Raw genomic sequence first — 12,025 nt, 5'->3', positions numbered from 1 at the left:
CACACACGAGCTACAAACAGGGAAGGATGCATTTCAACTACGCTTTATTAGCTTTCCGAGGGGTCAAAGTCAGGGCTTGCACCTCCCTCTGCCCCACCCCCACAAAGCGGGATGCTGGCTCGGGCGGGGAAAGGCGGTGTGGGTGGGGGGTCCAAAATGCTAGAGTTTCACAAAGGCACTGGCCCTTAGGCGTGGCAGGTGGGAGACGGGTGGGAGGCGTGGGGCACAGGGACTCCTTGTGGGGGGGGTGGCGGTAGTTAGCTCCAGAAAGTAAGGATTTTTCTGAGAGCCGCTGGGGGGGCTTAGGTAAGACCCTGAGTCGGTGGGCAGGGGGGTCCCAGAGGGAAGCCAGGAGCTCCCCGCCCACACACAGACGTGCGTGGGCAGGACAGAAAAGGACACGCAGGCTACGGTGGGCAGAGCACCGGGCCCACACCCCATCCAGGCGTGGACTGGGCCTGGCTACCCACCCCCCCCAGTCACTAGAGGGAACCCCAGCGTTTGGGGGGCATTTGGGGTTGCCAAAAGTCCTGAAGAATAAAAGCAAGGCGGACGGCGCACCGTGTGTGTGTGTGTGTGTGTGTGTGTGTGTGTAGGCGGGCACCTGTGCCAGCTGCCCAGACAGGGGTCTGGGGGAGACCAGCATTTCTTTATCCCGGAGGGCGGAGGGCTCAGCTGCTAGGAGGGGCAGGAAGGTCAAAGGTCAACTGTCTAGACATTGGCAATCCCAGCCCAGCAGCCCCTTCCTGCCTGGGGGGAGGGGTGCACACGCGCGCGCACATCCAGCTGGCCTCCCGTCCCCAGCACTTTGGGGTCCGCTTTCCCAAGAGCCAGACACACGGGGATTCCTGTCGTCGGCAGAGACACCTGCTATGAGCCACTTTCTGCCTGCCCCGGAGATTCCCACCTCTCTGTCTTCCCTTTTAGTCATCCCATCTGTCACTCGCGTCCTCGCCTGCTGACCCTCGGTGGCGGGGGGCTGTCCGGGGTAGGCATCAGCGTGCTGGTGCTCCCCCACCCAGTCCCCCGACATCTGCTTCTTGCCGGGACCCACCCCCGCATAGCAGCACTCCCCCCACCCCGTCACAACACTCAACTTGCCATCCCACCATGAATGCGCTCGCCACACACACCCCTCCCCTCTGCACCTGCTGCGTCCTTCCCCCACTGCACTCTGCTGTGCCCGTCCCCGCGTGCTCTGAGCCGGGCAGATGAGCCTGGCTCCTCGTTCCTCCGCATGAGTCACCTTAGAAAGCCAAGAACCCAGACGCAGACAGACACACCACCGCGCGGGACCAGCGGGGACGGATGGGGTCCACCACGGCGCTTGAAAACAATGATATGAAAATTAAAGGCGAAAGGTGTAAACAGGTTAGTAGGGAGTGAATGACACGCATAAAGAGCAGGTGCCTGACGGGATCCACGAGCAGGAGCTGCGGGCTCCCGGCTGGGGCAGGCAGGCACGCGCCAATGACACACACTCGACAATGACCGGACACTAACAGCAGAGTGGGGGACCCCGCAAAGAAGAGAAAGGGCGCAGTTCCCGTGGAGGGGGCTTGGGGGAGCCTGGTCTGGCCGCCCCCGGCCTCCCCTAACCGCCCCTACTTCCTCTCCCTTCCCAACTGGCCTGGACTGCTTTCAGAGCTCATGGGGACAGAGCCATGCAGAGCCTCCAGCTGCACCCACCAGGACAGGCGTCCACGGGGCAAGCAAGTGGGCCAGGAGTTGGGGTCCCCGCACGGGGCCCGGCTGAACGGGCATGCACAGCGGGGTCCAGGGGGAGGGGGCTGGCGTGGAGGGCACGGCAGACACGCTCCTGTTCACTTCACTTCCTGCAGGCCCCCCCACTGCCCCGTCCACGCTCAGTGCTCACCACCCCACTGGCACGCGTGCAGCCCTGGTGACGTAATGGCTACAATGATGACGATGATGATGCTGGAAAGAAAACACGACGGAGAGCTCCGGACTCGGGCACGCACGCACGCACGCACGCCCCTGGGGTCCAGTGCCCAGCACGTGGAAGGGGGCTGGGCGGGGCAGAAGGGCGGCGAACGGTTTCCCCCCAAAACGTGCAATACTGTTCTTCCCACGGCGTGATCCAGGTCAAAGTCCCCGGGAAAGATGGAACAACACTTGGCCTCGCGTGGGCTGCTCTCCCAAGGCCAGCAGACGTGAACACGTGCCGTTGGCTGTCGCCGGCCGCGCCTTCTGCTGAAACATGCCGGGACTTGACCCGGGCCAAGCGAGAGTCTGTCACACGCCAAGACAGGAACACACACACACACACACACACACACACACACACCCTGATCCAGGTAGAGACCCTGGGCTCGAGGGACCGGCCCCCCGCGTGGGCACCAAGGGGCCTTGACGGCGTCCCCACCCTCCCTGAGGAAAGGAGAGGGGATGCCACAGCCAAGCTCACACGCCCCTGGAGGATGCCCGTCCGCGGATTCGCGGGAGAGGGTCCGGCGGGCAGGCTTGCTCTCCAAGAGAGAAGAAAAGGTGAACGTGCTGACAGCGGTGGAGACGACGAGCCGGGGCTGCGTTCCCCCGCACACGGACGGACGAGCCTCAAGGTGTCTTCGCAGGAGGCTCCCCGTCTCGGGGCACGGGGTGCCCGCGCCCGCCCCGGGCTGGGGGGAGCTGGTGTTCCCGAGGTCGGGGAGGCGCGGGAGGAGGCGCGGGCCCCGGCAGCCGGCGGCCGTCAGTGATAGCAATCCGCTCTGTGGTCCGACTGCTCCAGGACCCCCAGCATCTCCTCGATGATGACGCGCAGCGCGCGGCCCAGCTGGTCGGCGTTGTACGGCTTGCCCAGCGGGGGCACGTGCACGAAGGCCGAGCGGCCGCGGCCCTGGTACAGCGACGTGTAGTACGTGAAGTCGCACAGGTACCTGAGCCGCCGGTGGGGCGGGGAGCGGGGGACAAAACAAAGCACAGGCTCTGGAGAGGCCACGGCCACGCGGGGCCACGGGAGCCACGGGAGCCACACGGGGCCACGCGGAGCCATGGGAGCCACGGGAGCCACGGGAGCCACGCGGAGCCACGGGAGCCACGCGGATGCAGATGCACGCGCCCCACGCCCACCCCTGCCGCTATGCACGCGTGGCCTCTCCCCTGGCCTGGTGGCTCTCACGGCTCACCCGGGATCCATTCCCAGCTCCGGCTTCCCGCCCAGCCCTGCCCTCCCCGGGAGGCAGCAGGGGACAGCCCACGTGCCTGCGGGTCACGCGGGGGAGACCCGCGCGGAGCTCCTGGCTCTGCTGCGTCCCACCCAGGCAAGCCCAGTCATTAGAAAGTGAACCAGCCGATGGAAGACACATCTCTCCCTCTCTTTTACTTTTTTTTTTTTTAAAGATTTATTTACTTTTGAGCCTGATACAGTAGCCTAGTGGCTAAAGTCCTCACCTTGCACATGCCAGGATCCCATATGGGCACCGGTTCTAATCCCGGCAGCTCCACTTCCCATCCAGCTCCCTGCCTGTGGCCTGGGAAAGCAGTGGAGGACGGCCCAAAGCCTTGGGAGACCCGGAAGAGCTCCTGGCTCCTGGCTTTGGATCGGCTCAGCAAAGTCAGATGTACAGAGAGGAGGAGAGACAGAGAGGAAGATCTTCCACCTGCTGGTTCACTCCCCAAGTGGCCAGAGCTGAGCCAGTCTGAAGCCAGGAGCCAGGACCTACCTGCCTGCGTCCTGGGATATGGTCACGGACACATCCAGCCCCAGCGTGGTGAGCCGCTCGCACACGGCGTCCATGTCGATGACGGAGTCGATGCTCTCGGGCCCGTCCTCCACGCAGCACTGCGAGCCGGGGCAGAAGCGGCAGTTGTCCAACCCCTTGTAGCCCTTGTTGTGGCCGCACTTCTCCAGCGTGACCGTGGTCGCCATGCCCGACACCCCGACGTGCACCACCAGCTGTAGGCAAACAGGGTTTACACTTAAACGCAGCTCTGTGCACCCTATCCCCGCCCGGCGGTCCTGGGGCTCCCCCTGCCTGGTGGTCCTGGGGCTCCCCCCGCGCCCGGAGGTCCTGGGGCTCCCCCCGTGCCTGGTGGTCCTGGGGCTGCCCTCGACTGGCAGTCCTGGGGCTCCCCCTGCCCGGTGGTCCTGGGGCTCCCCCCTGCCCGGTGGTCCTGGGGCTCCCCTCACCCCGGCGGTCCTGGGGCTCCCCCTGCGCCTGGTGGTCTTGGGGCTCCCCCTGCCCGGTGGTCCTGAGGCTACCCCCTGCCCGGTGGTCCTGGGGCTCCCCCCTGCCCGGTGGTCCTGGGGCTCCCCCTGCCTGGTGGTCCTGGGGCTCCCCCTGCCCGGCAGTCCTGGGGCTCCCCCTGCCTGGTGGTCCTGGGGCTCCCCCCGCCCGGCGGTCCTGGGGCTCCCCCCATGGGAACCTCAAACAGAACAAGGCAGAGGAAGCAGTGGTAAAGGCCCCAGGCCACAGCATGGTCTGGAGAGCCAAGCTGGATACAGTTTAACAAGTAAGCAGATAGTGTCTCCTTGGACTTTGCCTGCAGTTACAGTGGTTCTCTTTCTCCCTGCTGGAATATACCCTGCAGTCACCCTTGCAGAAAAGTATGTCCAGGGTGGGACACACACGGCCTGGGATGCTCGCCTCCACCACGAGCCTCCCCCTTCAGTGCCGTGCCGAGCCCAGCTGGGATGCCAAGGCGGGAACAAAGCTGGAGCCAGCCGTTCCTGCGGCACACCTTGTCAAAGGGGCGCGGGAGCGGAGGGGCGGCGGACGGGCCGGGGACGCTCACCTGCGGGCTGTGCTTCTCCCACAAGGCCGGGATGAGCTTCTGCACCGTCTGGTACTCCACGGGGATCTCATACACATGCAGGTCCACGCTGTCCCCGAGGCCCAGCTTCTCCAGCTCCTGCAAGCGACGAGAGAGAGGCGAGCGTGAGGGCGCAGGCCGGGGGCTGGAGAGACGACAGGTTCCCTGGGGACACGGCCACCCATCCTACCTCCTGCTCCTAAGCAGTTTTGGAGAGAGAGAGAACGCGTCCACCTGCTGGGTCACTCCCCGCATGCCCCCGGCAGCCAGGGCCGGGCCAGGCAGAAGCCAGGAACCAGCAGCTCGATCCGGGTGTCCCACAGACGGGAGAGGCCCCAGGCCACCACTGGAGCCTCCACTGCAGGTCCAGGATAAGCTGCCGCATGGGGACCCAGCACGGAGCTGGCTGGGGCACTGGTGCATCCCCCCTCTCTCTCTCTCTCCCTCTCTCTCTCTCTCTCTCTGGGGCATGGTGGTCCTCAGTGGCGTCTTTGGTAAGATGTGGTAACGGTCTGCCCCAGAAAACATCACCATGCGCCTGGAGAGGCCAGGCGTGGGTGGAAGAAATGAGCAGGAAAATCCACGCACGTCACTTTGTGTATGCCTGTCTTTGCTAGTTTATTCCCTAAGCGGGTACAAGAGCCGGGCCCGGCTGACGCCAGGAGCCAAGTGCTCCATCCGGGTCTCACACTGGGTACCAGGGACTGAAACCCCTGGACCATCTGCTGCTGCTTTCCCGGGACCGGGAGCTGGCAAATCCAGAGAGACAGAAAGACGAGGGGTGGGCGTTGAGGAGGGAGTGTGGGAAGGGGGACGGGATGGGGGGCGCAATGGGCACATTTCAGAATCGCACACAGGTGACGTCTGAACGTCCTGTCACACACTGAGCTACGCCCTGCACAGGGTGGTGGGCTGTGTGCTGCATGACCACTGCCCAGCACAATCCTACCCCAGCCTTGAACGCGGGGATCCAAGGGGTGAGAATGGTGGCTCAACAGCTAAGCATCCGCTTACATGTGCCGGCATCCCACATGGGTGCCAGTTCTAATCCCAGCTGCTCCACTTCCCATCCAGCTCCCCGAATGTGGCCTGGGAAAGCAGTGGAGGACGGCCCACAGCCTGGGGACCCTGCACCCGCGTGGGAGACACAGCAGAAGCTCCTGGCTCCTGCTTTGGATCAGCTCAGCTGTGACCACTGCAGTCCCTGGGGGAGTGAATCATCGGATGGAAGATCTTCCTCTCTGTCTGCTCCTCTCTGTATAACTGACTTTGAAATAAAAAATGAAGAAATCTTAAAAAAATTTTTTTTTAAACAACAGGTAAAGCACTCTCAGATAAACAGCTGATTTACCCAAACAATACCTGGAATGGAAAAGCAAAAGGCAGATTACAGAGATGGTGGGGGTGGGGGGACACGGGGACCACGGGAAGGGACTGGCCCGGTGACATGCAGGTGCCCTGTGTGTCTATGTGAAGGTGGCCGGGAGGCAGCCGAGCTGGCCACGCACCCTGAATGGCAGGGTGGAGAGTGAGGGCGCTGCCCGGGCCCTGCACAGACGCCAGCAGGTACCCAGCCAAGCTCAGGTATCCTGAGGCAACTCAGCCCTCGGCCAACGTCCTCACGCGCCTGTCATGGCCATGGCATGGACTGCGCAAACATCCGCAAGGGATGCGTCACGGGTCAGTCACCCCACGTGGCCTCCTCACGCCAGGAAGACCGGAAACGGAAGATGGCAAGGGGAATTCCAGCCGGGCGTGGGGGTTAAGAGAACACGTGGGAAACCCACATCCCATATCAGAGACCGGGGTTCGAGTCCCGGCAGCGCCACTTCCCATCCAGCTCCCTGCCTGTGGCCTGGGAAAGCAGTGGAGGACGGCCCAAAGCCTTGGGACCCTGCACCCATGTGGGAGACCTGGAAGAGGCTCCTGGCTCCTGGCTTCAGATCGGCTCAGCTCTGGTCGTCGCGGCCACTTGGGGAGGGAATAAGCACAAGTAGGGTTTAGGTGCCGCAGGCCCTGGCGCCCCAGGCCAGCACAGCCTGGCAGCCAGGACTCCCAGAGCAGGGTGACCAGCTGCCACTCCAACAGGCAGGGGTCAAGGCCAGAGGCCCAGCTCAGAGCGACCCTAGCACCATCCGCTGGGGGGGCAACCAGCCGCCTACATCTAGCAATCTACATCCTGTTTGAAAGGCAGAGAGAGAGAGACAGGGCTTCCATGTGCTGGCTTGTTCCCCAGATGCCTACGACAGCCAGGGCTGGGAGCCGGGAGCTCCATCCGGGACTTCCCAGCACTGGGGCCACCTGCCGCGGCCACCAGGGCGTGCACGTGCAGCGAGCTGCTTGGGAGCTGCGCGAGGACTCTGACCCAGGCTCTCTGATCTGGGCTGTGCGTGTCGTGGCTGTATCCACCACCTGCCCCTTTCTGCAGGTTTATTCTGTTTCAGGTGTGGGGGAAGGGTCCCTAGTGGCTCATTTGCTCCCATGCAACACAAGGCAGGAAAGACAGCTGACACAGGCGGGCACGGAGGAGGTGACACTGTGACACTGTGGGCAGTGGCCAAGGCACAGGATAGGGGCCAAGTGGGAGCATGGCGACGCCAGGGACCAGGGCCAGCGAGGGCCGGCACAGCCACTTGTCACCAAGGCGAGAGGGCAGGGTATTCCTCACATCTCCGAGGAGCGGGTGTGGGGAGCCGGGCGCCCCAAGTCCCAAGGCTGCCTTGCCCGGCCGCTGGGAAAGGAGCCGGCTCAGTGCCCCAGACAGCACGCTGTCTGCCGCGTCTACCTGACAGGGCTGCACGGCGGAACACTGCCGCCTCTGACCGCCTCCCTGACCCCCGAAGAAAGGCCCTCTTTGTTCTCCGGTAATATCCTTGGCAGGTCTGTCTAGACGTGCCGTGCGGTCACGGTCCGTGATGTCACCGCATCCTGTGACCCTCGCTCCCCCACCCACACTCACCAGTTGGGGCAGGGCTGTCCACGGAGCCTGGGAGCTAGCAGCTCACCTGAGCCGGCCAGGGCCACGCCTAGGGGCAGTCCCCCTCAGTTAGGGGACAGTCCCCCTGGCGGAGGGCTGGGAAGGCCGACTCACTGGGCCCTGGGGCAGCCATTGTCCCCTTCGGGGGGGGGCACAAAGGAAGAAGGTGGGCGAAGGGGGCAGGAGATAAGGGGAGACCCTCCCCCCTCACACACACAAACATACATAGGGCAGCGGGGTGGGATGGAGAGAGAAAGAAGATGGAGAAATGGGGAGATGGGAAGATGGAGAAAGAGAAGAGAGGGAGGGAGAGAGGGGGAGAAGTGGGGGGAGAGGTGGGGGGAGAGAGGGGGAGAGGTGGGGGGAGAGAGGGGGGAGTGGTGGGGGAGAGGGGGGAGAGGTGGGGGGAGAAGGGGAGAGGTAGGAGGGGCAGAGCGCGAGCGAGAAACTAAAAGTGAAAAAGACACAACCAGAAGAGGAACAGAGAAACGATGGGGAGGGACCAGACGGGGTGGCCTGAAGGGACAGACATGGACAGGGTGGGGCGGGAGTGGGCGGAGAAGCGGGGGTGGGGAAGGAGATGGGCCGCCTGGGGTCGGGAGGTGGCTGTGGGCTCTCGGGGAGATGACCACGGCCATGCGGTGGCCTGCCACTCCAAGACCACCCCCCAAACCACCAAGAGCCTTCTCCATGGGCTCCCACACCCGGCCCCTGGGGTCACAGGCCATGACACAGACAGGGAGACAACAACCCAGGACATTCCTAGGCCATCTCACCCTGTGGTGTCAGCATCCCATATGAGCACCGGTTCTAATCCCGGCTGCTCCATTTCCCATCCAGCTCCCTGCCTGTGGCCTGGGAAAGCAGTGGAGGACGGCCCAAAGCCTTGGGACCCTGCACCTGCATGGGAGACCCGGAAGAGGCTCCTGGCTCCTGGCTTGGGATTGGCTCAGCTCCGGCCATTGCAGCTATCTGGGGGAGTAAACCAATGGATGGAAGATTCTGTGTCACTCTGACTTTTAAATAATCACTTTTTTAAAGGAGGGCATTGGCCTGAGGGGTTAGGGTGCCTCGGCACACCCTGGGGGGCAGCGGGGGATGGTCCTGTTGGGGTTCGGAAGGAACTCCTGGTCCCCACTGTTGGTCCCGCCTGCTCCTGGCTGCTGTGGGCACCTGGGAACGAGGCTGCAGGTGAGTTCCGTCCGCATGCATCTGTCTAGCGTCTTTGTAGCAAGAATAAAGCGAGACAGGCAGGTGGCAGGGAACTGGCAGCCGTCTTCCAGTGCGAGAATGGTGCACAACTCTTTCTCTGGCTTGACAAAGCCCCCAGAGCCGCCGTCTCAGTGGCAGCCAGGTCTGGGGAGCCGAGCAGCCCAAGTTCAAGGGGCTCTCCTCCCCCTGCCCGGCCCCACCCGCCAGACCCCAAGATTTCCCAAGATGGTTTAATTGATTTTCTTGTGCTATTTACATGCAGATGGACGTGTCTGGAGCCCAGGAATTCAGACACTGGGCATTGTGTGCGCCCGGCCCCCGTGGAGGCTGCTGTCTGGAAGTTTTCCCGACACACACAGACACGCTGGGCCCTTTTGTCAGTGCCTGGGGTGGGGGGCGGGAGGCAGGCGGGCCTCAGACACGCTCCCATCTGCAGGGACCCCGGCCCCCCTTCTGCGTGGAGATCTGCAGGCCCGGCCGTGGTTGGGGGTGGTGGGGAGGAATCCTGCAGGAGGGAGACAGCTGGCAGGGGCGGGGCGGGACGGGCACCCGGGGCCCTCCTCCTCCGGGACTCAGCGTAGCAGTGCAGGGGCCCAGGTAGACACGAGTGGAGCTTCTAAACCTCCCTCATTTCCGCCCCCGTACACCACACACATCCTCCATGGGCATGCTTCCTCCCACACGTGTCAAAGGCACATTTGGTCAGTCCCAGCTGGGCCCCTTTGGCAGCCAGGAGCCAGGAGTGTGTGTGTGTGTGTGTGTGTGTGTGTGTGTGTGTGAACTCTGATGATTTAGGAAAACGAGGAAAAACTCCCCATCGGGGCAGGAGGACCTAGGTCAAATCCCAGGCTGGTGGTGGGCAACCACGTGCCAGGAAATGTACGCCTGAATGCCTGGGCTCCCCTGGCCTGGAGTTGCAGCCTGACGGGGCACAGCTCCACCCACCAGGGCCTCAGCGAACCTGATTCATAGAGTGTGCACAAAAACAACGGGCCTGACCATGCAGGGGATTAAAAACAAAAATACAGACACAGGAGCAGAGCGAGCCGCAGTTCCTGTAACCCCAGGAGGGCGCGTGTGTGGCTCATCGCACGTACCTGCACCGCAATCCAGCTGGCATTCACCGTGTGCTCCCCAAAAGGCCCGAACCCTGAAAGCAGGAGCATACAAAACAGAATAACCAAAGCATGATCCCCAGCAGGTGCAACGCGAGAAGCCGCCAGGGCCACCTCCCCTCCCCGCTGCTCCGCCTGCCTGACCATGGTGCCCCAGCACCCGGGCCACGGCCTCCCACTTTGTCCAATGCTCTCAACAATCCTGATGCTTCTGCCACTTCTCCTCTGGCCCCCAGCTCCAGCCACGCCAAGCCCACCCAACAGCGCCCGGCCCCACCATATCCCTTCTATCCCTCTGTGTGTGTGTGTGTGCGTGCACAGGTGTGCGTGCAAGGCGGGAAGAGGGCTTGGCAAACATCTCTTCTGTGCCTTTTCCAGAAGCCCAGAGACATACAGCAAGCTGCCCAGAGACACACAGCAAAAAGTTATGAGAGCTGGAATTCAAAGCAGACCCTGCAGGAGCCTGGACAGAACACACACACGCCCCCACGGGCCAGTCCAGCTGAACACATGAGCCCCGGGACCACCCTGGGGTCTCTCCTCTCCCTCTTCACAGCCCCAGAGCTGCACACTTCCTGCCCCAGCAGCAGTTCTGGGAGCTTGGGTTTTCCTCCGTGTTTTTCTTTCTTTCTTTTTTTTTTTTTTTGCATAACTTGAGTCCCTAGGAGAACTCGAACAAGGGACAGTGGCGGGGTAACGGAGCAGAGCCTGGACAGCTGTGGGCCTGGCGACACCTCCTTGGCCCCACCCCCGCTCCTGGCCGACTGCACACACCTGTTATGGCCAGCCCCACCCTTGTTGACCAGCTGGGCTTGCTGTAATCTCGAGAACGACCCCCTCCACACACACACACTGAGCCCCCCATCCCACCCCCACCCCAGGAGGGCTACCACTTAGTGGGCAGGGGGGGGGGTTGGGATGGTGGTGACAATGGAGGGATCGGCCTGAACCTCAAAGAGCCCTGGCAAGTTCCCCACACTCTAAACCCGCTGCTGCCCCAGGGGGTCTGGGTGCAGCTCCCCCTCCAGCACCCCGTAAAAGGCAGGGCTGGAGGGTGCCCCAGATCCTCTGGGATCACTCCCTGTCCGCGCAGGCCAGGGGGTGCAAAGGTCAGGTGGCTCCCGGGCCAGGCAGCACCCCCTCGGCCCAGGGTCGGGGTGCAGCTCCCCTCGGCCCAGGGTCGGGGTGCAGCTCCCCCTCCAGCACCCCGTAAAAGGCAGCGGCTGCAGGCCGGGCTGGAAGGTGCCCAGGTCCCGCGGGGACACTCTGTCCCCGTGCAGGCCGGGGGCGCGAGGAGCAGGTGGCTGCCCGAGGGACACCCTGCACCGACCCCCACACACACACTCCCCGGGACCCCCACACCTCCCGTGGCACTTTCCGGGGCGTCCGGTCCCCGCCCGCCTACCGGTCACCACCACAGCCTTCCGGGGCTGCTCCATGGCGCCCTCGGGCTGCGCCTCCGCCCCGCGCGCACCGACTGACCGACCAACCGACTGACGCGGCCCAGTGTGGCGGCCAGGCGGGAGGGCGCGCAGGCCCCGCCCCCGGCGCAAGGCCCCGCCCCCGCCCCACGGACACGCCCCGGTCCGCAGGCCCCGCCCACGCCTGCCGGACACGCCCCGGTCCGCAGGCCCCGCCCACGCCTGCCGGACACGCCCCGCGAGGCCCCGCCCTCCACAAAGACGCAGCGTGCGCGGCCCCCGCCCACCAACGAGGCCACACCCCTCTCTTGCACTTCCTCATAGACGTAGCGTGTACGTCCCGCTCTGGCCCCGCCCCCGCTGCGTGCTTCCCCACCCCCATGCGCGCTCCGCCAGGCCCCGCCCATCACCACAGACCCCGCCTCCACTGCGTGTCTCGGCCCCGCCCATCGCTCTGTGCTGCACCAGCTCGGGTCCCCCCAGGACCCCAGCCAACCTCTCCCCGAGGACGTGGGGTCATGTCCCCC

The 12,025-nt window shown here is 64.1% G+C and overlaps 1 protein-coding gene across 3 annotated transcripts; it reads right to left on the bottom strand.

Annotated features, from left to right (window-relative positions):
• Positions 1-1,102: 1,102 nt before the first annotated feature.
• Positions 1,103-11,577, bottom strand: PGPEP1 (pyroglutamyl-peptidase I). 3 transcript variants are annotated; one of them, XM_040990865.1, is made up of 5 exons: positions 11,483-11,577; positions 10,060-10,112; positions 4,756-4,872; positions 3,684-3,916; positions 2,519-2,857 (listed from the first exon to the last, which is right to left on the bottom strand). In XM_040990865.1, exons 1-5 carry the CDS (start codon positions 11,514-11,516, stop codon positions 2,578-2,580), a joined length of 717 nt encoding a protein of 238 aa, XP_040846799.1. In that variant the 5' UTR covers positions 11,517-11,577; the 3' UTR covers positions 2,519-2,577. The 3 variants fall into 3 exon arrangements, with proteins under 3 accessions (XP_040846798.1, XP_040846799.1, XP_040846800.1); XM_040990866.1 differs by having other exon boundaries at positions 2,634-2,897; XM_040990864.1 differs by lacking the exon at positions 3,684-3,916 and having other exon boundaries at positions 1,103-2,897.
• Between the last annotated feature and the right edge of the window lie 448 nt (positions 11,578-12,025).

This window comes from Ochotona curzoniae, unplaced genomic scaffold (genome assembly GCF_017591425.1).
Source record: "Ochotona curzoniae isolate NIBS_2020 unplaced genomic scaffold, NIBS_Ocur_1.0 contig_605, whole genome shotgun sequence".
In the NCBI taxonomy this organism is placed as follows: Eukaryota; Metazoa; Chordata; class Mammalia; order Lagomorpha; family Ochotonidae; genus Ochotona; species Ochotona curzoniae.
This window is presented reverse-complemented; position numbering and strand designations above follow the sequence as displayed.